The 26877-nt window shown below is 38.2% G+C and overlaps 1 protein-coding gene and 1 pseudogene across 1 annotated transcript; both read right to left on the reverse strand.

Moving 5' to 3' along the window:
- Nucleotides 1-1139: 1139 nt before the first annotated feature.
- Nucleotides 1140-2081, reverse strand: LOC122750428 (putative olfactory receptor 10D4). The gene has a single exon (XM_043997149.1). It carries the CDS (start codon nucleotides 2079-2081, stop codon nucleotides 1140-1142), a length of 942 nt encoding a protein of 313 aa, XP_043853084.1.
- A 10743-nt stretch (nucleotides 2082-12824) lies between these two features.
- LOC122747691 lies at nucleotides 12825-20833 on the reverse strand (annotated as a pseudogene).
- Nucleotides 20834-26877: the final 6044 nt, after the last annotated feature.

Raw genomic sequence — 26877 nt, forward strand, 5'->3', positions numbered from 1 at the left:
TTCTGTTTCTTTAAGATATGGCAGATATACCTCTGACTAAAAGACTGTGAGTGAGGAAGTATGCCTCTCTACCCTTATGTACCTTCTAGCAGGATGAAAGAACTAAGAAGTGGTTTGCTTATAGGCAGGAATAAAAAACCCAGTACATTTATTGAATAACTATTACAGATACAGAGCAAAATAAGAGCCAGGAAAACAAGTTACACAATGACCACAATAATGGAAAGGACAACAATACTGAAAGATTTCAGAAGTCTGATCAATGTAATGACCAATCAGAATTTTGAAAGACTGAAGATGAAATGTGTTTCCTACCTCTCAGTAGAGAGGAGATACAGAATGAGAGACACATGATCAGACATAGCCAACGTATTGGGTTTTTTGGCTGGATTATACTTACTTGAATTTTTTTTTTTTTTGGTGAGGCAATTGAGGGTAAGTGACTTGCCCCGGGTCACACAGCTAGTAAGTGTCAAGTGTATGAAGTCAGATTTGCACTCATGTCCTCTTGAATCCAGGGTTGGTGCTTTATACACTGCACCACCTATCTGCCCCCTGAGAAATCTTTTAAGAACCTCACTGCTCACTCCTATTATGAGGAAGGGGCTAGAAAATGTGCCCCGACTATACTTATTTGAAAGTAGAGTTCCTAATTGGAGGCAGGAGGAGATGGTTGGAAGTGATAGAGATTTTTTAAAAAGAAGAAAAGAAAGAAAAAAATGCATCACTAAATCGTAAAGAGAAATTTCAGAGGGATAAAGACAGATAAGTATGACAGTTTTGTTACTACTGTATGAGATTGATATGGTTTAAAGAATTGTACATAATATAAGTTTATAGCTCCATATACATTTTTCTTTTCTGTACTTTATCTAATGAAATGTTAATGTTTATTGATATTTATTAAGTTCACAATAAGAAGAAAATATTCTTTATTAAAATATGTAATTATATAAATAATTTCATTATATAACATGTGGAAATGTATGGGCACATAAACATATGTTGTAAGAATCATCAAGCTCAAAAGATACAACAATTTATAGTGGTTTGCCTGTTCTTAACAAAGTTTCAAATACATGCTTGAGCATTGGGCTCACCAAGGAGGAATCAAGCTTTCTCCATCAATACTGAGAGGCTTATTCATTCTCAACAATGAGCCCCATTTTATATAACACTTTGTTGAGGGCAAATTTCACATCCTTATTCCTTAAACTATAGATCAGGGGGTTCAACATGGGGGTCACAAGATTATTTAATATCTGAACCACTGAGCCAAGCAAGGGACTGGGAGTGGGTTGTAGGTAGATGATGATGACGGGTCCATAGGCACAAAGGATTGCTGTGAGGTGTGCACTGCAGGTAGAAAAGGCTCTTCGTCTACCTTCTGTAGAATGTATTCTTGATATAGAGATCCCAATGCGAGTGTAAGAAATGAGAATGAGAAAGAAGCATATGAGAGACAAAAGACCAACATTAGTGAAACTAACCTTCTGGGCTAAGGAAGTATCTGCACAGGCCAGAGGTAAGACAGCAGGAATGTCACAAAAGTAGTAGCCTACTTGGTTGGGGTCACAATAAGGTAACTGGAAAGTAAGGGAGGTCAGGATAGTAGCGTGAATACACCCACCTATCCAGGTACTTGTTGCTAGGATGGAGCACACCCTATGATTCATGATAACTGTGTAACGTAGAGGGTGACAGATGGCAACAAAGCGGTCATATGCCATTACTGTATACAGGAAGCACTCAGTGCAGCCCAGGAAATGGTAGAAGAACAACTGGGCTGCACACCCCTGGAAAGAGATGGCTGGTGTCTGACCAGAAAGATAGAACAACATTTTGGGTGAGGTAACTGAGGAGAAACTCATGTCAAATATAGACAGGTTTCCCAGGAAAAAATACATAGGGGTATGAAGGCGAGAGGAAGAAATGATAGCCATGAGGATGAGCACATTCCCTGACAGGGTGCACAGGTACAAAGATAAGAAGAGAACAAAGAGCACCGTCTCCAGCCCCACTGTTTCAGGGATTCCCAGCAGGATGAACTCAGTCACAACTGTGTAGTTCTTCATTTCCATGGAAAAATTAGCTCTTAGCTATCTGTGAAAAGAAATGTGTAATTTAATGTAATTTAAAAAAATATTACTTTTAAAGCCAAGAGAAAGAAATGATTCAAATTGCTTCGGGGCAGCTAGGTGGCATAGCGGATAGAGCACCGGCCCTGGAGTCAGGAGTACCTGAGTTCAAATCCGGCCTCAGACACCTAACACTTACTAGCTGTGTGGCTCTGGGCAAGTCACTTAACCCCAATTGCCTCACTAAAAAAAAAAAAATTGCCCCAGGAGTTACAGACTACTGCTGTCAGGGTCCCAAAACTTCTGTGTACTAAGTACTAAGGATCCAAGATCTCTCTGACATAGATATCCATGAAGAATAAGACAGAAAGAAGGTAGGTTGAAGTCAGACTGTGGGAGACTTTAAATACCAGTTATTTTATCCTAGAGGCCATTGAGAGATACTGTAATGTTTTAATCTAGGAAGAAACATGGTCAGAAAGCAGAGTCAAGGTGGTGGAAGAAAGACATTAAACACACAGAGCTCCTGATACAATTACCCCCCAAACAGCAATAAAAGAACCCCTGGAGCAGAAAAACCCACAAAAATACAGGCTGAGATTATTTTCCAGCCATAGATAGATTAAAGGGGGCCGTGTTGGGCTGTGAGTAAAGTCCAACCCCACGATCATGCCAACAGAGACCCCAGGCATGCCACACCAGAGGAACTTAACCCCTGAGTCTCTGAATCAGCTGCAGCACTAGCATCTTCTGGAACTGAGCTTGCAATTGGGTGAGAGGGATGAATGGCTGGCTGGGGGTGGGGGTGGGGAGTGTAGGGGTGCCAGTGGGACCTAGGGAGAAATTTGGCTGTTCCACCCCAGTGGGGAACCAGGAAGAAATCCTAAGCTGCAGGAGGCCCAGGTGGGGGAGGGGCGCAGGCTTGTAGAAGCTAAAAACCACCATAGTGCTCTGCTGGCTGGTTAACTAGCAAGTTGGCTTGAGATTATCTTCAGACCAGAGAACAGGCCAGGTGAGAGAAAAACCTGCCCTCCCTCAAATCAAAACACCTGGGACCCTTTGAAGCTGGGGACAGTAATGTAGCCTAGAAGCATGGCCCCCCAGTGGGGAGTTAAAGTCAAGTAAAAGACAGCAAGATGGGCAAGCAAAGAAAGTTCAGAATTATAGAAAATTTCTTCAGCAACAAGGAAGATCAAGGTGTACCCTCAGAAGAGGAAAACAACCTCAGGGCCCCTACATCCAAAACTTCCAAGAAAAATATGAATTGGTCTCAGGCCATGGAAGCTCTCAAAAGGGACTTTGAAGAAAAAGTAGGAGAGATAGAAGGAAGATGTAGAGAGAGGGAGGAAAGAATGGAAAGAGAAATGAGAGCAGTGCAGGAGAGTCATGAGAAAAAAGTTAACAGTTTGAAAAATCAAATGGAAAAGGAGATTAAAAAGCTGTCTGATGAAAATAATTGCCTAAGAATTAGTATTGAACAAATGGAAGTTAGTGACTTTGTGGGAAACCAAGACATGGTAAAGCAAATCCAATTGAATGAAAAAATAGAGGGCAATGTGAAATATCTCCTTAGAAAAACAGCTGACTTGGAAGATCAATCCAGGAGAGATAATTTGAAAATCATTGAAAAAAACCATGACCAAAATAAGAGCTTAACAGCATCCTCCAAGAGATTGTCAGGGAAAATTGCCCTGATATTATAGAAGCAGAAGCTAAAATAGAAATTGAAAGAATCCACTGATCACCTCCTGAAAGAGATCCCAAAAGGAAAACCTTCAGGAATATTATAGCCAAATTCCAGAACTCCCAGGTCAAGGAGAAAATATTGCAAGCAGTAAGAAACATGGTCAGACCTGTGCCTTAGAAAACCTATTTTTTCAGCTGTGTGATAGGTGGATTAGAGAATATAGAGACAGGAAGCAGGGAAACCAACCAAGAAGCTATTGATAGAGTCCAACCAAGTTAGAGGGAGTGAGGCTCAAAATTAGAATATTAGTAGTTTGGGTAGAAATAAATAAATATATTTGAGAGATATTGTGAAAGTAGAATTGTCAAGATTTGACAACCTCCATACAACCAAGCCTACAGAATTCTTCTAAATTCTTCCTCACTAGAACAAAGTGGGACAACAAAGATTAAGTGCTCAACAACCTAAGAAAGGATCAAGCCTTGGTTTTAGTTCTTGGTCATTCAAGTTGGTTCCCCAGGAGTTCCAGCCATTTCTAAAACCAGTGGATTCTTGGGAACCTTTGGTGTTCTAGCTACTTTCAAGAGCCAGAGGATTCATGGAAATATTTGAATTCAAGACTTTCACTTTTCAATTATTCCTAAATGTCTATCATAACTTAACCCCAATCTAAGATATTGAACTTCCACAATTTTCTTGACACTTGAACCTATTAACTCCTTGGATTTTAGAGGTTTATTATATTCAATTACTAATTGCTTTCCTCTCCTTCTTCTTTTCCTTCTTCCACCATAACTTTTCACTCAAAGCTGACATCTTCTACCTCTTTCCATTTTACTCCTTTTCTATACACATATAAACCCACAAGAATGAATTTCTGCTATTTGTTTACAAGAGATATAAATTTATGGTAAGGTAATTGGAAGTGAGTATAAAAGAAAATTATACAGTTCTAAATACTTGACACAATTCATATGTTATTCTATCTAGGTATAGTTTCCTGGGCCTAGCTTGTTCCATCACAATTTCAATTGTCCTAGTACTTCAAATTCCTTGAATGCACCAGGAAAGAAAGATATCTATTATCCTAGAACACCCTTACATAATTGGGATCAACTACTATCTTAGCTGACTGGTCCATTCTAAAATCTGAAAGTCTCTCCTATATCAGAAAGCCTTTTGAATGCCTCTCGGGCTGTGGGTTCTCTATCTACCTTCCTAGGTAATGGATTGAGCCACTTTGCTCCCCTTCTCTTTTCTCCTCTTCCCCTCTCCCTTTTCTCCTCCTCTCCTTTCATCTTCCTCAACCAAAAATAAAAACAAACAAGAAATGCAAATGATGAAATTAGAAAGTGAACCCATAACCTCAAAGATTAGAATAAATTAATTTGAGACAGTTTAAGCCAAGGCCTAGAAAGAGGACCCCCATCCCCACCCCATGGATTTTACAACTAGTTAGGGTCTCATCCCAGTATCATTATTAGATCTCAGAATTTTTTCAACTGACCTGCTCCTCACCTAAGGTGAAATGTGATATCCTTATAGAGAAGAGACACAGATTCCTCTCTACTTCATGCTCTCTCATCTTAGAGATAAAAATTAAAGATAGGAAACCAAGAAATAGCAAAGGCATAGTTGCTATACAACCAAAATTTTTGTCATTAATTAGACAGATTGCCAAAGAAGGTAAATTCGGAATATCTTGGCAAAAAAAATCACAAACCTTTTATCCCTTTGAACCTAGCTTCCTTGTCTTTGTAAACAAGTTCAAGTTGATGAATTTTGGGGACAACTGTTCTCCCTCATGTGGCTTTTGACAATCATCTAATTTTGACTTTTCAACAATGAGAATGAGGCCTCTGTACTCTAGCAGTCTCACTTCCCAGGGTCCAAATTTCTTTAATTGAAAGTGAGAAAGTTGGAAAAGTAGAGAAAAAAAGGATGGAGTGGTGAGGGAGGAGAGAATCAGGGAGGAGAATAAGAAGAGGGCAAAATTTTTGCACTCACATTACTAACAGCCTTAGGCATGACTGACTGAGACTGAGAGGTAATATTTTTGTTCTTCCAAGATTTCTCCTGTCAGGCAGCAAAGATGGGAAAATTTACAATTCTTGTAAAACCTCAACTTTGAAGTCAGGGACTCCAAAAGTTTCTCTTTTTCGGCCAATCAATCAGGAAGAGGATGGTACAGATCTGACAGTACCCTTGCCTCTTCACATTGTGCAACTCTCAGATTCCAGGAACTAAAACGTTTCATATATAAATTAGAGTTTAAATGTACTTATTATCCCTTTGGGACCCTATCCTTGACACTCAGCAAACCTGAACCAGAGGGATCAATTAAAACATGGGTACTCTGGGACCTTAGACAAGGGAAAACACTGGCATAGATAGAATCTTTAAGCTTGGCTTTGGTGAGACACTATGACTCTTTTGTTTGGGTTCCCTAATGACAAGTATTCTGACATATTGCTATTTATCTTTTCACATATGTGTATATTTCTTACCTCTCCAAATATAATTATAGGAGTTGTGGCTTTTATTTCATATTATTTCCATAGCACATAGAACAGTATTTTATAAAAAATAATGAATATCCACAATTAAGATAATATAAATGATTAAGATCGTATAAATGAAAAGAACTCTAAAAGTACCTAAAACTCTGAGTAATCAAAATAACTAGTCTTAGTCCTAGATAAAAAGTAATAAAATGTACTTGCCTTCTCTAAGCAGAGAGGGCAGAATATTTCATACTTTGTAAGATACTGCTACTATGTTAATTAATTTTACTTATTACAAGGAAGAGCTCAAAGTTGAGGTGTTGGAAGATGGCTATAACCAGAAAGGACTAGTTAACTGTTGGCCACACTGCATGGTTCATTGGTATCCATTCAATGTCAAGGGATTTCAAAGTAAGTCCCTTGAACATTAGCTGGGCACCCTTTAAAAGACTGACAAGAGGACATGGACAAGAGGCATGCAGAATAGGCAGTCATGGATGGACTATGATCTACATTATCACAAGGAGTATCCAGACTGATGACTTCACAGGTACAACAAAAGATCCAAGTATGAAAATTTTAATTCCCTTATGACAAAGAAGAATTCAAAAAAGAAAAATATGACAAAAAAGTCCAACACTGGTAAAGCTAAGTTGACTGAACTCTTCAATAAGAAAAACATGTTAATGAATAGATAAAAAACAAGAATCTGGTTGTTTTCAGGAAACACATTCGATGTAGAAATATTTACATAGCTTTGTCTGAAAGAGTACTATAAAATTTACTGTATTATCATACTAAATCATGAAAAGTAAGAGTGACAGATAATAAGCAAAGTAGAATTCAAACCATAAAGGCTAAAGACATGTAGATTGTACAGAAAATTCTTACTTAGATAATATGAATAGATTCCTCAAAGAAATCATTGGAAAATCATTAAAAGGAAAGTAAACTCCAAACAAATGAAAAACTAAGAGTTGTCCCAGAGAGCAGATAATGAAACATACCTTCCTCCTTTAAGCAGAGAAACAGGAGGCTACCAGGACAGAATGTTGTATTTATTGTCAGAATCAGTCACTATATTGCTTAAATAATAAAAGGGAGAGTTTGTAACAATTGGAAGTTTGGGGTGGTAGGATGAGGTATTTCTAAATGTCTATGATTTTAAAACAAAAGGCATCCCTAAAACAAACAAAAAAAATTAAATAGGAAGGTACTAGATATTATAAATACTGAACAAAAACACAGAAAATGAAATTGCCTCTATTTCAATAGAGATGAAATCACTTGTTACTGATGTAGGGCTGGGGAGAGTCATTATTACTAATGGGGAGAAGGGGAGACATTTCTTAGTATTCTGTGTATAGTCAGACCAGTGACTTTTTTTCCCCCCAGCGTGAGGCAATTGGGGTTAAGTGACTTGCCCAGGGTCACACAGCTAGTAAGTGTTAAGTGTCTGAGGCCGGATTTGAACTCAGGACCTCCTGACTCCAGGGCCGGTGCTCTATTCACTGCGCCACCTAGCTGCCCCAGATCAGTGACTTGTTAATGCAAAGATAAAAATAAATACAATTCTAGAAGCAAAAAAAAGATGAGGAAAAAAGACAGGTTTTTTCCTCCTCTATTTTTCTCTTTATCAGTCTCTTTGATAGCTTATTTGTGATATCCTCCCTGTGATGAGTTCTTTCCTTTTCCATCTTCCCTGCCTCTTACTCTTTTTCCTTAATTGTTGCTACTTTATAGTGAAGAATGGGGAGGCTGCTTTAGCTAGGACCTTTTACTTCTCCACCAGCAGTCCCCTTATGCTGGATTCACTTTCATTTCTCTGGTTATAGTTGCTTTTCCTTGTCTTTCATTTATTTTTTGTCATTTAGTGTTTTGGCTTTTCTGAATGGAAAGGCTGAGTTCATATTTCACCTATTACTCATCCTCCCTTTTTGTTCAAAAAGAATCTTCAAAAATTTCAAAAAAGATTGTATAAAGTTGTATCCTCTACCTCTTCTTGTTTCTATTATTTTATTTTGTGCATTTCAGTTATTTTCTGCCAGTTTGCCAGAAGACTCCATATAATTCTTCTTTAAACAACTCCACTTTTCCCCCTACTTGAAATTATTTCTCATTGGATCTACAAAATTTCATTAATGAGAGCTTACTATTTCTCCTTGACTGAAGGTCCTTGTAGATTTTTAGGCCCTGGGATCCTACCTCTCCACTTTCTGCACCATAAGAACTCAGCTATTCTCAAATATAGGAGCTTCATCAGAGTACCTTTCATATCTACCTTTCCTCTCCTCCATCATAAACTCTAAGGTGGAATAGCTACTTCTACCCAAGCTTCCATCATTTCCACTATAACAAGCTTCTACTTCTTGGTGAGAATCACATTCAGAATAGGTTTCTCATTTTGGTTCATTCTCCTTTTGAAGAATGAAATAATCATTAAGCAATTCAAGAAATTATCAAAATCACTTTTTGGGAGAGAGAGGGAGACAGAGAGAGAGAGGGAGAGGGAGAGAGAGAGAGAGAGAGAGAGATATCAGACATATCCAGACAACTGGATCATTACCATATTATTCCTCTGTGCCATTCACTTCACTTGTTTCCCAAACTTCTTATATATAATATTTCATTGTATTTGTCTATGTGACTTGTAGAATACTCCAGTGTTAGTTTTGCTTCCATTTCAGCCACCACATCTTTACTTAAAAGTTTTCTGCTATTTTTCTCCTCTCTGTTCCCCAGTTCCTATATTTCCTCACATAAGCATATATTTTTAGAATATAGCTCTATTCCAATCTTATTCCAAACTTAGTCTGTTTCTTTGGTACCCTCCCAGACTAAACCTAGAATAGAAAAAAGTAGAAATTTTAAAATTAAGATAGACCACCAACTAAACACACACAATAGAAAACTATTCCAATGCTAGAACTTTTAGAATGTTCATAAAATATGCAAGTGTGATGATAATTTTTCATCTTTGATTTTGTGAGATTTAAAATTGGATATTAGATCATAAATCTCCCCTCTTTAACCTTTCCCTTAATTTATCTCCCAGACTAGTAAATGGAAGAAGCTTCTGGTTTTCTAGTTAGAGCTTTTATTGTATGGTAGTCACAAGGTGATGTTGATTAGAAGGATAGGAAAGTAGAAATACAATACAAATCGTCTTAAATCTAAGCTTAGTCAATATTCCGTATAAAACTCACCAAAAGCCGAAGGCCACCTTTGGGGAGAGAGAGAGAGAGACCGTGTCAAGCACGTGCTGCTGCTAACTGCGAGCCGGGCCCAGTTGAACTCTCATCAGCATCAGCCTGTGCAGCGCAGTCAGGAGACCAGCAGAGCAGGAAAAAAGTCCCACTTCCGTTCTCTCCTTGCCTTTTAAGCTCGCACCCTGGAAGTGGAGTGCTAGCAGGCAGTCTGACGTGCGCAGCAGGCGAACTGGCGTGCGTAGCTCATGCCATTGGTCTCCTCCCCGAAAGGGTGGTCCTTAAAAAAAACTGGCATCTTTCAGTTATCCTAACCGACTGTTAAAAAACTTTCATATTTTTTTTACCACAATTTGCTTTTATTCAATTTTGTTATGCCATTCTTTCTACAATGTTTGGCTAACTGAAGCCTTTCTTCTATTAATATTAAGTTTACCTTGCTAAAACCCAATTCTTGGAATGATAGTAGTAAAGGGAGACTTTTTATATTCCTCAGATAAGAAGACAAAGAGGAATTTGAACTTCCCAAAGTGATTTAGCTATTTGTGGAAGGATTCCCCAGATAACTATTTGTGGGAGGATTTCCCTGATGTAAAGCTTTTTGGTTATCTTTGTGATATATATATCCTTTCCCTCCAACTAATATATTGTGACTTCTTTAAAATGTAGCCTTGTAGTTCTATAAATGTAGGATTTTGCAAACTCAGTGTTTAAATCTATATCCTTATTTACTAATTTGTTCAAGCTTAATAACATAAAAATAAGCATGTAATCATTTATCTGTATTTCTAACTTTTATGGCCTAGGAGGACATACTAGATTGTTGTATGTAAAAAGGCATTTCTCTGTTTCTTTGACATATTTTCATCTATAAAAAGCCTCATTGGAATCCTAATCTTTGTTCAGAGTTATTTTTATACCTCCTGAAACTATGCTTAAGCATAAGACCCAGGTTTTTACATCTATGATTTCTGCATTGTAATAGATTTATTTGGCAATGGTGACATAAACCATGAAAACTAAAGAGGAGATATTTTTCCCACAATCAAAATTAAAAGGTTTCACCATCCCACTATGAAAATCTTTACCCCATGAAAGCAGAATTGTGTGAAAATCAAGAAATATCTTCTATGGAGCATACACACAAACAAAAAGACTACTACTTAATCTCCTCAGAAAGACTTTATTATATGTTGTTGCCTTACCCTGATTCACCTGGAAGTGAATCAGGTCCTTCACACAAATTCTTATATTCTATTCTTGTCTATAGGCAAGCCAAAAGGAAATTGACAGTGCTGTTCTTTCATACATTGTCTCAAATGATCAAATATCCCCTTTTGTTCTAGACAAGAAGAGTGATGAATAATTTGTAGAATCAGGAAGACCTGAGACTCACATTGACTCTGTTATCAAGGTTAAGTTATTGATCTCCTCCATGATGCTAAAGCAGAAAAATTACAGTTAGTTTGGATATCTGCATTAGTGGAGGGAGTTTCTAATAAATCAATTAGTAAATCAATCAACAAGCATTAATGCTAGGGATACAAAGACAAGAATGAAATAGTCTCTGTCTGCAGAGAGCTTACATTCAACAGAGGAAACAACATGTACAATGACAAGAATATCTGGAATACACAGAAAGGAAATAAAAGATAATTTTAGGGGTAAGAGAAAAGCACTAAGACCTGGGAGGAGGGAAGGCTCAGAAAAGGACTGAAGCAGGAAGTATCTTTTGGGTTGATGTTTGAAAGAAACTAGAGATTTTAAGAGGTGGAAGTGAGAAATGAGTACATTCCAGGAATGGGGGACAAGGTATGACTCAGACACTGGAGTTCAGGAGAAAGATTAGAATTGGATATTTAGATCTGAGTATAATCTGTGTAGAGATGATAATTCAACCCATAGGACCTGATGGAGTTACAAAGAGATAAGGAGGAAAAGAGAGAAGAGATTCCAGGAGAGAGACTTGAAGTATACCCATAGTTAGGTGGTAAGATAGGGATGAGGGACCAGCAAAGTGGGGGAGCAGGGACAGATAGAAGGAGAATCAAAAGAAATAATCAAAGAGGAGAAAGTATCCAGGAAGAAAGGGTCTTCAACAATGTAGGATGATGCAGAGTTTAAGAATGAGAACTGCGTAGTGGATAAAGCACTGGCCCTGGATTCAGGAGTACCTGAGTTCAAATCCAGCCTCAGACACTTGACACTTACTAGCTGTGTGACCCTGGGCAAGTCACTTAACCCCCGTTGCCCCGCAAAAAAAAAAAGAATGAGAACTGAAAAAAACCACCATTGGATTGGGCAATTGACAAACAGATCACTTATAACTTTAGAGAGATTACAGTTGGATAATTGAATAGTTGAGGTTAGAAGAGAGTTTGCAAGGGGCTGAGAAGTAAGTAAAAGGGGAAAATGTATACAGGCTTTTTTTTTTTTTTTACAGGAATTTAGCCATGAAAGGGAGGAGAGTCAAAGATGAAAACCTGAGGTAATGGGTTAATCAAGTAAACTGTTTTTCATAAGATTGGGGAGAAGGGCATTGGGGTGGGGAGCAAAAGAATTGAACCAGAAGATAAAGAAAAACTGAAGATTAGCAAGAGATCTTGCCAGAAGAGATGAGATAGGATTGTATGAGATCAAAGGTACTAGTAGAAAGCCTTGGCAAGAAGGGCCACCTTTTCATATCAAAGACTAGAGTAAAAAAGGAGTAAGTGGGACATGATATTGAGAAGTTTGGTGATATAAAACAGTGGGAAAATGGGTTTTCACCAATAATTCTCTACACCAATGAAACTATAAGTCAAGACTGTCCCTTACTTCTCCCAAAGTAACACTATTCAAAACTACTACCATGAGAAAGATAGATACACAAAAAAGATGAGTTTCTCTTAGATAATTATTTCAAATGAAATAATAGACAGGCACTGCCTTTCTGGTAATAGACACTTCACGGACTTTGAAGGGAAAGTGAATCTCAACAGGAAAGCTCTTGAAAAGAAGAAAGGATACAACTAACTATTTTTTCTCATTATGTCCTAATTTCTGGCATATGCATTATATGGAAAAGATGGAATGATGACACAGAGAGAAGGCAAAGACATGGTTGCCATTTGATGAGGGACAGGAATCTGACCAAAATTTCTACACAAAGATGGAAAACAGGAGTGACAGTTAGTCCTGCTCCACACAAAACTCTTTTCAAGGCTCTTTTTACTTCCTTGTTCCTCAGAGAATACATTAAGGAGTTCAAAATTTAAATCACAGCACCAAACAAAGGGTTGGTTGTGGACTGCAAATGCATGATGGCAATTGGTCCATGGGCACACATAATTGCACTGAAGTGGGCACTTCAAGTAGAAAAAGCTTTGCTCCCACCTTCAGACAAACAGATTCTCAAAATGACTATCCCAGTGCTGGTATAGGAGACAATAATAGTAAAAAATAATGTTAAAGCTAGAAGGCCAACATTATTGAAACCCACTCTCTGAGCCAGCACAAGCCAAAGGTAGAATGGCAAGACTGTCACATAAATAATAATGTACTTCATTGGGTCCATAGTGAGGCAACTAGAAAGTTAGTGATGTCAATATAATGGCATATATACAACCTACCAATTAGGTATATGTGGCAAGGACCACACAAGGTCTAGGGTTCATAATGACTGTGTAGAGCAATGAATGACAAATGGCAATAAAATGGTGATAAGACATCACAGAGTATAGAATGCCCTCAGTGTACCCAAAAAATGATGGAAGAAGAGCTGGGGGGCACATCCCCTATCAGAGATGGCTTAGCTATTTCCAGAAAGAAAGACCAGCAATTGGGGGAACTCACTGAAGGAAAAAAAAATATGTCAAAGGTAGATAAGAGGCCCAAGAAGAAAAACATGGGAGTGTGAAGATGAGAGGAAAAGATGATGGCCAAGAGGATGAAGGGGTTTCTCATCAGGGTAAAGATGTAGATAAATAAGATGAGAAAGATCACAACCTCCAGCTCCTCCGTGTGGAGTGTGATGTTTAAAATCTAATGTGTGGGGGCATTTAGATGGCACAGTGGATAGAGCACCGGCCCTGGAGTCAGGAGGACCTGAGTTCAAATCCGGCCTCAGACACTTAACACTTACTAGCTGTGTGACCCTAGGCAAGTCACTTAACCCCAATTGCCTCACAAAAAACCCACAAAAAAAAAATCTAATGTGTGACCTTACCTGCCCCTCCCCAATTTGGGGGCGGGGAATTAGCTAAGATTTACTGATAAATTCAGCAACAGTTTAGGCTTTTAAGCATTTATTAAAGTGTATTAGGGGTTAGCAAAGAGAGAGAGGGAAAGCCACCTTCACCTAGCTATCCAAGAGAGAACGCGTGAAGTTCCAAAAGTTAGGAAACCTGTCTACCCTCCTCCTTCTGCTACCACAGGCTTTCTCCCAAACCAAAGAGCATGATCCTGAGTCTCCTTGAGTGGAAGCCCTCTGCAAGACAGGAAGAGGGGTGGTCCCCACACACAGCTCCAAGCTAATTGGCTGGTAGCATTCAAGTCTATTGATTGACATGGCTTGAAGGTGGTCCATGAATTGTGACATGACTTCCAGATGCTGGGATGACCTTAGAAATCTCAGAAAGGTCACCTCATGCTTTCTCAGTTCTCACAGGGGGATTCCCAGGATAAACCCAGTTACCTCTGGGTTCTTTATCTTCATAGGAGAGTCAGCCCTAAGGGAAGAGAAAAGAAATCAGAGGGTGAATACAAATATCAGACACAAAGGGTGAGTTACATGATGCAAATTCATCTTTGATAACCAATATATGTTTTTTGGTTGAAAACATTTCAGTACAAAAACTGGGAAGATTATCACACACTGGAAGAGACTGTTATCCTCAACTTTCAAATCACCATGATTGCAAGTAAAATGGAGCTCATTTAAAGCTTGTATAAAATTAGGGTAGCTCAAAGAAACAAATCAGGAAAAATGATTATTAATAACCAATGATTTGGGCAAATTCAGATTTCTTCTTTTTTCTTTTATCCTCATTTCAAGACCTTAGTCTCTGAAGGTTGAGCTAACATTCTCCTCTATCTAGACCCCACCCAGGTGGGGAAGACATTGTGCTTTATTCAGGTTTGAGTGGGGATAAATTCTTTGAATAAATTGCCCAAGGCAATATTGGGGGTAACAGAAGAAAATGACATAATCAAAGTTCAGGTCCAGCCCCTCATTGTAATATTCAATTTCTCATTAATTGTTAACCAATCAGAGTTGATTGCCACCCTTGGGAACACCCTTCTTCCAATGGACATATAAGTTGTGAGCCTGCTGCCATGATTATATCTGGTCTAAGGGAAAGGTGTCCAAATAACCACATTTTTATTAAAATTCTGGCATTATTAATAAAATGATTAAATTACCCAGAAATTATTTCTCTCAAATCTTCTTAAATGCCACAGAATATAATGGAATGAACTATATTAGTTATAGGAATACTATAACTAATATTAACATAACATATAATAATAAACATAACATTGGAGAAGAAAAAAATGTCCATCAAAAAAATGAAAAAAGCCATAAAGAAATGTCAAAATGAACCTACCAGCCTTGGGCTTGCTCTTATTGTATACTTGTTCCCATTACCATTCCTGTAAATGAGAAATTCATCACTCTTGGGCTCCTGCTTAGCAATTCACAAAGGTCATGGGTGTTAGAGCAACTTTGACAGAGACTGTGTAAAAGTCACAGCCAAGGCATAGGACAGAATGGCGACCTCATTTGTGTAGAATATGCCTTCACTAAGTAGAAAATCATTTTTATATATTGACATAAAAGTAGTCCTCACAGGGATACAAAGATGTTCCACCTCTATCAAGTAGCACTCCTAGAATTTTAAGGCCCAAAAATGAAGTTAGAGGATTGACCCTGAAACTCAAATTTTCAAAAATTCCCAATAAACACTGCTTCAGGTATTGACTCCTCTATCACAGTACCATTGATTATGATCATGACAACTGACAGATATAGGATTTAAAAGTTTACAAAATACTTTCCCTTCATTATCACATCTGGTCTCTCAACAACCCTATTAGGTAGGTACCATAGGTATTACCATGACTACTTGTAGGTAAGGAAATCATCTCAAAGAGGATAAATGACTTGCTGATAGTCACAGAGCTTGTGTATCAGAGGCTGGATTTGGACCAAGTACAACAAAACCATAAAACAAGGAATCTACCCAATGTGTCACTAACCTTTCCAGAATCAACAAAGATTTTCTCACAGAAATTGAACTGATTCATTAATGAAGTATGGTACAATCTTTTTTGTTTGTTTGTTTTTGCAGGGCATTAAGGGTTAAGTGACTTGCCCAGGGTCACACAGCTAGTACGTGTCAAGTGTCTGAGGCTGAATTTGAACTCAAGTCTTCCTGAATTCAGGGCCAGTGCTTTATTCACTGCACCACCTAGCTGCCCCCTGTACAATCTTTTGAATCTCTACTTTTTGTGTCTGTGTAGCTAGGCAAAAACTGCTGAATTTTAGATTCAAGGAGCACAGCCAACTATTCCCAGACCCTGCTAGCCCAATATACTTTTCTCCTCACATTTCCTGTCCTAGAAATTCTTATAGGAAGATGGTCCCTAACTTTGGAAGTCATTCAATACTCCACCCAACCTATGGCTCCCCATTCTGTTCTCACCATGAAAAGCAGTGACAGATCAAAATTGGTTGAACTTACATGTTGTGAGAAAATAATGGGGTTTTGGGACTCCCAGAGGCCTCTGCTGAGAGATCCTGGCCTGACCTTTCTTAAGGCCAGCCCTTAGTCAGGAAGCTACCTCACTCAAAATCACACCCACCTGAAAGCCTTGTTCCTGCCAGAGGATCTATTCTCTGGGCTCTGACATCAGCATGACTGTGCCAAACCACCCTCAAATCCAGTGAACCAATAGATTTGAATTATGCTAGCCAATTAGTTTTAAACAGTGTGTTAGGGCAGGCTCTGCCCCTTCCCTCAGAGAGCTTCCACTTGCTGATCTCTCTCTTTGGCCCAGGAACTTGGGGAGAGCAGATGAAGCCTACTAGGGAGCCCCATTTTCTCTTTTCTCTCTCTTTTATTTCCTAGTTAGGCTTTCCCATCTTTCAGAGCCATGTGCTTTCTCTTTACTAATATCTAGTGTACTTTATCTTTTTTTTTTTGTTTTTTGGTGGGCAATGGGGGTAAAGTAACTTGCCCAGGGTCACACAGCTGCTAAGTGTCAAGTGTCTGAGGCCGGATTTGAACTCAGGTCCTCCTGAATCCAGGGCTGGTGCTTTATCCACTCTGCCACCTAGCTTCCCCCAAACTGGTGCAATAACCTCTAATTTCTAAGTAACAAATATATGATAAACTCCAGCTAATTTTCCCTATACTTGGGACAGTAATAGGGTGACCACATTTAATTTTACTCGACACAATGTTCAAGACAGAACATGATTGACTGTGGATGAGAGATCTTTTTTTTTCTTGTGTTTCATGAAGAGAAGATAGGAGTTTTTCCATCCATGACTTCTATTTTAGGTGCCATGAGGTAGGTTCATTGTATGTAGCAGGCAACCTTGAATGCTTCCCCATATTAGACCAAATTATCTAAATTAGACAACAGAAACTGACTTTTCCTACCCAGTGCAGTTATTTTTTCCCAGACTTTGGTATACCTAGGACTTGGGGTGGGGGTGGAAGGGACTTTTATAATTGGCCTTGATTTCCCCTTGGGATGTCATGTCTGGATACATCACAAACCCAAGAAATCTCTTGAGCTGAGGGAATAATTAAACCTTGAGTGTTTCAAGACTTCAGAAAAGGGGAAACACTAGTAAAGTAGAATCTCATGATATTTTTCTGGAAAAGCAGGTTCTAGAGTGTTATAGGCTCACAAATCCTTTCTAAGTATGTTTCTTTTCCTACCTCCACCACCAAATTGTTAACAATCATAAATATAATGTAAAAAATTCAAAAGATTCTGAGTTAGAACAGAAGTGAGACTGAGAAAGGAGTGACCTCAGCCTCAGTTGGGGAATTCCAGATCTATGCTGACTGTAAACCACCAGAACTTCTCACTTAATGAATATTTACTTTGTTTATAATACCTTCCTTTCAGTAGCCTTGCAGATTCATAGTGCATTTATTTGAGTAATGCTAAAAGTAGGAATGAACTTTTATTTCTTTTGGTTGAGCAAAGTCTTTATGTCAGAGCTTTCTTACCATGGCAGGAAGAAGAAGGTGAAAGAATGCATTATTATACTTCCAATAAACAGAATAATACTTCTGAATTGTTATCATTTGTGGGTGCCACACTGCTACTTTTAACTTCTCTGGACACTGAACCCTGATTCCCACTCATGGGAACCCAGGAAGGCTGGAGTGCCTATTCTTCTTTAATCCTTAGTCCCATTTTCCCTTTCCAAAAGTTATGAGGCCCTGAACCTTTCTTTTCCCCCTGCTCCCCTCTCCAACTGATTCTACTTATACTACTTCAATGAACTAGGAGTCACCAAATAATATACTTTTGGTAATGTGGAGAACCATCAGCCCTTCCCCACCAACCTCTCTGTCAACATCCCCCCCTTCCCAAATGATCTTCAAACTTCCATTATCGCTATTATTTCATTGTTCCCTGTGGATGGGAGTTTGGATTGCATACCCCTTTCTAACCTTTAGACTCATTCCCAGCATGCCAAAAGCTATAGGACCTTAGAGTCCTCTAGTTTTTTCCAAATGATCACCCATACAGATTTGGTGAGTTAGAATTATCAAGAACCATGTGGAGGACCACTGGACCTTGGCATCTGCACTTATGATATACACTATCCTGTTAATGCACCCCAAGGATCCATGGATTGTATGATCTACAGTTGACCCTTACTGTATATGTTTTCTCTTCCAATGAAAATGGAAGCTCCTAAGGCACAGAGAAAATCTCAGTTGTTGTTGTTGTTGTTGTTGTTTTTTTGTGAGGCAGTTGGGGTTAAGTGACTTGCCCAGGGTCACACAGCTAGTAAGTGTCAAGTGTCTGAGGCTGGATTTGAACTCAGGTCCTCCTGAATCCAGGGCCAGTGCTCTACCCACTGCGCCACCTAGCTGCCCTGTGTTGTTTTGTTTTTTAAATTTCTATCTCCAGTATATGACACAGTTCTTGGTACATAATAAATACTTAATAAATGCTTTTTTCACTCATTCATTCATTCATTTGGCGTATATAGATTGCAATAATTAATATTGCTTTCTAAAGTTGTGGATGAACTTGTAATTGTTAAATATAATAGCTTTTTCTCAATTCTCATCCTTGGCTTCTCTCCAACTTTTGACTTTGTTGATCATTGTCTTCTCTCTACTCTATTGTTAAACTACTTTTTCTCATCCTAGATGTCTCACTACTTCTCAGTCTTCTTTGTAATACTTATATAAAAATTACACTTAGTAATGTGAGATTTAAAATTGGATATTAGATCATAAATCTCCCCTACTTAACCTTTCCCTTAATTTATCTCCCAGACTAGTAAATGGAAGAAGCTTTTGGTTTTCCAGATAGACCTTTTATTGTTATGGTAGTCACAAGGTGATGTTGATTAGAAGGACAGGAAAGTAGAAACACAATATAAATTGTCTTAAGTCTAAGCTTAGTCTATATTCCTTATAAAAAACTCACCAAAACCGAAGGCCACCTTTGGAGAGAGAGAGACCATCTGTCCAGCGCCGTCAGGAAACCAGCAGAGCCGGAAAAAGCTCCACTTCTGTTCTCTCCACCCCGGAAGTTGAGTGCATAGCAGGCAGTCTGACGTGCGCAGCAGGCGGACTGTTGGTCTCCTCCCCAAAAGGGTGGTCCTTCAAAAACTGGAGTCTTTCAGTTATCCTAACCGACTGTTAAAAAACTTTCATATTTTTTTACCACAGTAACAATAGGTGTTTCTGAAGGCTCTGACTTGGCCCTTTTTTCTTCTTTATGGATGATAATTCACCTTTTGTTTTCATCAGTTCCCATGGATTTAATTATCATTATTAAACTGAAATTTATATATATGTGTGCATGTATGTCTGCATATACATACATGTGTACATACAATGAATATATACACATAAATAATACATAATTATACACATTTGCATATATAATTTTGTATATAATCTTTTATATACTTGTATGCATGATATTCCTTCCATTAAAATATGAGTTTTTGAGAACAGTTTTTGATTTTGTATTCTCAATGCTTAGAAGGTAACTGGAATATACTAAGAATTTTTTTTGGTGGGGCAATGGGGTTAAGTGACTTGCCCAAGGTCATACAGCTAGTAAGTGTCAAGTGTCTGAGGCTAGATTTGAACTCAGTTACTCCTGAATCCAGGCCCAGTGCTTTATCCACTGCACCATCTAGCTGCCCCTAATATACTAAGAATTTAATAAATATTTATTGACAAAGATTATGAAAATAAATGTGTTATGAATAGTACTTTTCAAGCTTTTCTAAATCCTTAAGCATAATTACAAATACAAAATGTTTCTGTAACTTTAGGAAACAAAAGTTCTATGTAGTTGAAAGAGGCAACTAGGTGGCACAGTGAATAGAATTCCAGGCCTGAAGTCAGTCAACTTTTCCTGAGTTGAAATTTGGTCTCCCACATTTTGTAGTTGTGTGACCCTGGGTAAGTCAATTAATCCTGTTTGCGTCAGTTTCCTCATCTGTAAAATAAGCTGAAGAAGGAAATGGAAAAATCACTTCAGTATCCAAATGTGGTCACAAAGAGTTAGATATGAGTGAAACAACTCAACAACAACAATATCTAGTTGAAAACCTATTTGATTTCATAATGGCAAACAGTGAGAAAATAAGAGTCATCTAACAGAAATAAGCATTACTTTAAAATTTTGCCACAAATGATATAATTGATAGAGAGGGGCAGTGAGAGAGAGAGAGAGAGAGAGAGAGAGAGAGAGAGAGAGAACCTTAAATGCCACCTAAGGGGTTTTGGACTTTACTCAATAGGCAGTAAAAAAAAGTTTTAGAAATGAAATAGAAACTATTTGTCATAAGCTAAAGAGTTCAGATAGTATAAAGTTCTTCATGGTTGTAATTCAGTTAGTCAGTGATGATTATGGGGGGTTTATAGTTTTATAGTTGCCAAACTGATCTTCTGTTGTTTAAGGAAGGTCAGATGAAAAACATCATCCAGCACAGAGAGCTTTAACAAACTCTATTCCCATCCACAAAGGAAGGAAGAAAACAGCTAGAAGTACATTGGCTTCCTTGTACAGGCCTAATCACCTCACATCTTGATTACTGTAATAGTTGTTGGTGAGTCGGTTTGCTTCAACTCTTTGCCCACTCCAATCCATCCTCCATTAAGCCGCCTAAGTGATTTTCCTAAAATGCTGGTCCAAACATGATTTTCCTAAAATGCAGGTCCCTCCCTCCTCCTCCCCTTCTCAATAAACTCTTTTGGCTTCTTGTTGCCTTTCAGATTAAATATAAACTGTTCCATCATTCAAAGCTCTTCATAACCTAGCCCCTTCCTACCTGTCCAATCTTATACTTTACTACCTGACACATACTCTTTAATCCAGTGACACTGGCTTCCTGGCTGTTCCACAAACAAAACCCCTCCATCTCTTGATTCTGGGCATTCTGTCCAGCTATTGAAATGTCTAGAATACTCTACCATCTCCATTCCTTCTACTTCTCTTTGGTTTCCTTTAAGTCCCAACTATTATCCCACCTCTACAGGAAGCTTCCTTAACCCCTTTTAATTCCAGTGACTTTCTTCTGTTAATTATTTTCTATTTAACCTGTATAAAACTTACTTTGTGTATACTTGTTTGCTTGTTGTCTCTCCCATTGGATTGTAAGCTTCCTGAGGGCAAGGACTATCTTTTGCCTCTTGTTTTTTTTATTCCCAGTATTTAGCACAGTGACTGACATATAGTAGGGTCTTAATGTTTATTGATTGATTGCCATTTCTCACACATGACACTCCATTTCCCATCTAAAAATGTTTTCATAGACTATCCCCATGCATGGAATTTTCTTCTTATTCCATTTTCTGGCTTCTCTGCCTTCCCTCAAGTCCCACCTGAAAGAAGCTGTAACGATTGGAATGACGCCACCTGCTGGATACTTACTGTAGAAGAGTTCTGCCCATGAAGCGAAGGTCTTTGAGGGCAAGACCAGGAGTCTTTTCTTTGGCGGGGAGGAAGTGACGCGGACTAGTGGGAGGAGGAAGGAGGAGACGGAGGCGCTCTTCCTTTTGGACTCTGGCGGAGAGCGGAGCTAGAAATGTGCTCTCCCTTTAATAGATAGGAATCTAGGCCTTTCTTTCTCTTTACCAAATTCTTATTCTCCTTAATAAATGCTTAAAAGCCTAACTCTTGCTAAAGCTTATAATTTATTGGCGACCACTCATTAAATAGTTTAGACAGTTTAGCTAGAATTTTAACCCTTAACAGATGGCTGACCACGAAGAGGAAAGCTGAACCTCACTTCTGATCTTTCGGTTGGGTAAGAAATTTCCCCTACCCTAACCCTTTAAATCTTGAGTACTGCTGAATTGCCTGGTGTTTTCTTCGTCTTCCTAAATTTTAACACATTCCCTCTGAGATTACTCCCAATGTATCAAGTATATATTTTGTTTATACAAAATTGTTTGCATGTTGTCTCCTCTCCCCCCTTCCACCCACCCTTTCCCCCCCTTAAACAGTGAATTCTTTGAGAGCAGGGACTATCTTTTTCTTTATATCTCCAGTGCTTAGCACAGTGGCTGACACATAGTTGTCACTTTATAAATGTTTATTGACCAATTGACACTATCAATGATTTTGAATGAATCTGGAGAGTGAGAGAGGCAATACAGGACTGGAGAAAGGAAAATGTTCCTTTGATTTCCTTATTTTTTAATGATAAGAATGGAACGTACCAACTTACTCCAGTGGACATGAGTTTGATTCTCGGTTTAGCATCTGAGAAATCATTCTCTAGAAAATCTGCGCCAATTTCAGGGTAGTTTTGTATCCACTCAATCCATAGTTTGAAAATCTCCACTAATGTATTTACTTTCATTATACATCAAGGGGAATAAATTAATTCTAAGAAATGGAATTTAATGAAATAGCATAAAAAAAGAGCAATACCCAGCCCAATTTGATGTTGGCTTCTTCACCTTCAGGAATAAAACTATTTGGGAAGGGGTAGATTTTTCCCTCCTGCTCTTCCCCTTTGGGAGAATTTAATGGAAACTTAGGATGAAAGTGTGTTGCAAGATGCATGCATTTGCTCAGGTGGCCTGAGAAGGGAGTTTCTGAACTTGAACTTCCCAGCATTCTTCTTCCTTTTTGTTTATGTTTGTGAGCACAGGCCAGAGAAAAAGCGTTCTGATCATGTACTTTCCTAGACTAAGAAATGACAAGAACAGAGATGATATTTGAATTATTGAAGAAACATGTGGTGGAAGTAGACATGTATTTTCCTACTTGGCCTAAAATGTAATTTCTTAGACCATACCAGCTTTGTATCTTCTCTTGCAAGTAGTTTCAATTTCAATTTGGATTTGGAACCATCTATAGAAGGGATTTCCTGAGCAACATAACATTTAGGGAAAGAAAAAGATTGCTCAATAGTCCTTGCAATGGGAAAGTAGAACCATGACACTTAAGGGGTGGAAGAAATGGATGAAAGAGTTTGACTTTAATGGCCCCTCTATAGCCCCCCCCCCCCAATTACTGTGAAATATTTGGATCATATAGATCCCATGGAAAGGCGGTTTCCTATACAGCAACCACATAGCACATTTGGAGACTTGGGGAGACTAAAACACAAAGGGCAGTGTAAATCTGGAAGGTACTATGTAGGAACTTGTCAGAAGCTAGGGGTTCATCATAATGGTAAAATGTTCTACTGGCAATCATCAGTTAACATTTTTCTGAGAGGATTTGTCATTAGTGTATTATATATTTTCTTTATCTGTTTATGGACTCCTTTGAGCCCTTTAAATTTTTTTACTTTAATACTTACATGAGACTTTAGAATCCTTTGACCATAGTTGTGGAAATCTATATTGCAAATTTTATTATTTATTTATTTGGTGAGGCAATTGGGGTTAAGTGACTTGCCTAGGGTCACACAGCTAGTCAGTGTTAAGTTCCTGGGGCTGGATTTGAACTCAAGTCCTCCTGACTCCAGGGCTGGTGCTCTATCCACTGTACCACCTAGCTGCCTTAGTTGTGAAAATCTAGACAAAAACTATACCAAAACTTTATTTTAGAGATTTTTCCAGAGTAAAATCTGAGTAGAAACAATGAGCCAAAGAGATCCCTCTTCAAGACTGGATTCAGTCCAGGTAAGCCCACAATCTTGAGAGCCCATTCCCCTAGGGAGGGAGGTACTCAGTGGATCATGAGTTACATATTTTCCATTATCATACCTTGGCATAGGCTGTTCTTCATATTTGAATGCACCCCTTCTATAACCCTATCTTCTTAGAAAGATACATGTTGTTAATCACATGGGATTCACCTTAGATTTATTACATTATTATACCCATTTAATTTATTATATTATTATACCCATTCACAGTATACAAAATATAGGGGGCTTGAATAGCTTTCTTTGAGGCTCTGTAGAAATGCCACTTCCTACATGACTCCTATGTTGATCTTCCCAGTAGTAAGTGCCATTCAATCCTGACGTTAATTTGCATTTACTTTGTTTAGACATGATATATATTTTTTACTCATCTGTATATACATTGTTTCCCTTCTCTAGAATTTGAACTTCCTGAGGGCAAGTTTTTTTTTGTTTCTTCGGGACCCAACACAATATCTGGCAAGTAGTAGATCTTAATAAATTCTTTTAGGATGAATAAGGCATTTAAACCATTAGTGGAAAAAGTGGAAATGCATTAAGTATCATCCCTTAGAAATATGTATGTATGTGAGTGGTCAGCACATGTGCATGGAAGGGAATAGCAAAAAACACACATGAGCAGACATGCATCGGGAGGAACCCATTTGTAGGAGACTCAGAGTGAAGAATGAGACATACATTTTTTGTATATGATCAGTGATGGAAATTCCTTTGCTGGATTTGTATACTTATCAACATTTTTAAAGCTTTTTTTCCTTCTTTCAAGGTTAGATGTGATGGAGAGGGAGAAAAAAAAGAATTCTGTAAATTTTTTAAAACTAGGAGCAATGAGTCTAATAATTAGGGCTATCCAAAATCAAAATGAGTTTTAGCTTGAGTAGCTTCATCATTTATGATCTTCAAGGAAAAGCATTATGAGCATTTATTGAACATGATGTAGGCATTTTTTCAGGTTTTTGTTGGAATAGATGGCCACTAAGATCTCTTCAAACTCTGAAATTCTATGATTGATTATTTGAAGGTCTAAGGGAAGAGCATAATTGATTGGTGTATGGCCATCTTGAATCCAGGTAGTAAATCTAGGGCAAAGAGGTCCTCAGTCCAAGATGATGCCCAGGAAGTTAAGAGGTTACTGGGAGGGGGCAGCTAGGTGGCATAGTGGATAGAGCACCAGCCCTGGAGTCAGGAGGACCTGAGTTCAAATCCGGCCTCAGACACTTAACACTTACTAGCTGTGTGACCATGGGCAAGTCACTTAACCCCAATTGCCTCACCAAAAAAAAAAAAAAAACAAAACACAACACAAAACAGGTTACTGGGATAAAAAACAAAACAAAATAGGGCAACATTCTCTGGAGAGGTTCATTGGAGTGGTAACAAATGTAAGAATTCAATAATTGAAGTCTTTATAAATTTACTTAAAATTATCTATTGTGTGCAAGACCTTCAGTTAGGTATGAGGTTTCCTTCCAAGTAAAAAATGGAAATAATGTCTACTCTGAAGGATCTTACATCCTTGGGAGGGTAAGAAATTAATACAAAGGGAGAGATCTTGTTAGGACTGCCACCAAAGGGAATCTAGCTTTCTCTTTTTTTAATGGTAAACATTTTTATTTAAAGTTTTGAGTTCCAAATTTTATCCCTCCTTCCCTCCCTCTCCCCCCCAGCCCCTGAAGGCAGTAGGCAATCAGACATAGGTTATACATGTGCAATTGTGTAAAACATTACTATATTAGTCATTTTATATAAGAAAACTTGAATGGAAGAAAAAAATGAAAGAAAGTGAAAATAGCATGGTTCAGTCTGTGTACAATCAATATTAGTTTTTTCTCTGGAGGTGGATAGTATGCTTCATCACTAGTCCTTTGGGATTGTCTTGGATCATTGTATTGCTAAGAATAGTTAAGTCATTCACAGTTCATCAAACAATATTGCTGTCACTGTGCACAATGTTCTCCTGGTTCTACTCACTTCACTATATATCAGTTCATATAAGTCTTTCCAGGCCTTTCTGAAATCATCCTGCTTGTCATTTCTTGTAATATTCCATCACCATCATATACTATAGCTTGTTTAGCCATTTATCAATCAATGGGAATTCCTTTGATGTCCAGTTCTTAGCCACCCCAAAAAGAGCTGCTATAAATATTTTTGTACAAATAGGTTTTTTGAATCTGAGCTTTCTTATTTATAGTTTTAAGTTCCAAATTTTATCCCTCCTTCCCTCTCTCCTCTCCCCCCTCCCTGAGGTGGTAAGCAATCAGATATAGTTTATACATGTGCAATTATTACTATATTAGTTGTTGAATCTTAGCTTTCTTAATCTGAAGAGAGGAGGGTGGAAGTGGTGGTGATGAATAAAGTATTGAGCACAAAATCAGGAAACCAAAGTTTAAGTTCCACTTCAGATGCTTACTATCATAGCCAAAACATTAAACCTGTCAGGACTTTAGATTCTTCATCTGTAAAAGGATAATAATAGTATTTGTACTATTTACCATAAACAGTTGTTGGAAGAAAAAAAAATATATTTTTAATTCTAAAGCACTCTGTAAATGTGAGTTAGTGTCTGGTTGTTTAGTCATTTCAGACTCTTCATGGCGCTATTTGGGGTTTTCCTGGCAAAAATGGTGGAGTGGTTAGGCATTTCCTTTTCCAGATCATTTTATAGATGAAGAAATTGGGGCAACCAAGATTAAATGATTCACCTAGGGTCACACAGTTTGTAAATGTCTGAGACCAGATTTGAACTCAGGAAGAAGAATCTTCCTGACTCTAGTCCCGGCACTCTATCCACAGCACCACCTAGCTGCCCATTGTCTGGTTAATACCTCTATTTATTTTTTTTAAATTAAAAAAAAATTTTTTTTTGTGAGGCAATTGGGGTTAAGTGACTTGCCCAGGGTCACACAGCTAGTAAGTGTTAAGTGTTTGAGGTCGGATTCGAACTCAGGTCCTCCTGAATCCAGAGTCAGTGCTCTATCCACTGCGCCACCTAGCTGCCCCAATACCTCTTTATTAAAAG

This window comes from Dromiciops gliroides, chromosome 3, assembly GCF_019393635.1.
Source record: "Dromiciops gliroides isolate mDroGli1 chromosome 3, mDroGli1.pri, whole genome shotgun sequence".
In the NCBI taxonomy this organism is placed as follows: Eukaryota; Metazoa; Chordata; class Mammalia; order Microbiotheria; family Microbiotheriidae; genus Dromiciops; species Dromiciops gliroides.

Bases quoted from the DNA above. Each gene is read 5' to 3' on its own strand.
- LOC122750428 (XM_043997149.1), bottom strand. From the start codon at position 2,081: ATGGAAATGAAGAACTACACAGTTGTGACTGAGTTCATCCTGCTGGGA.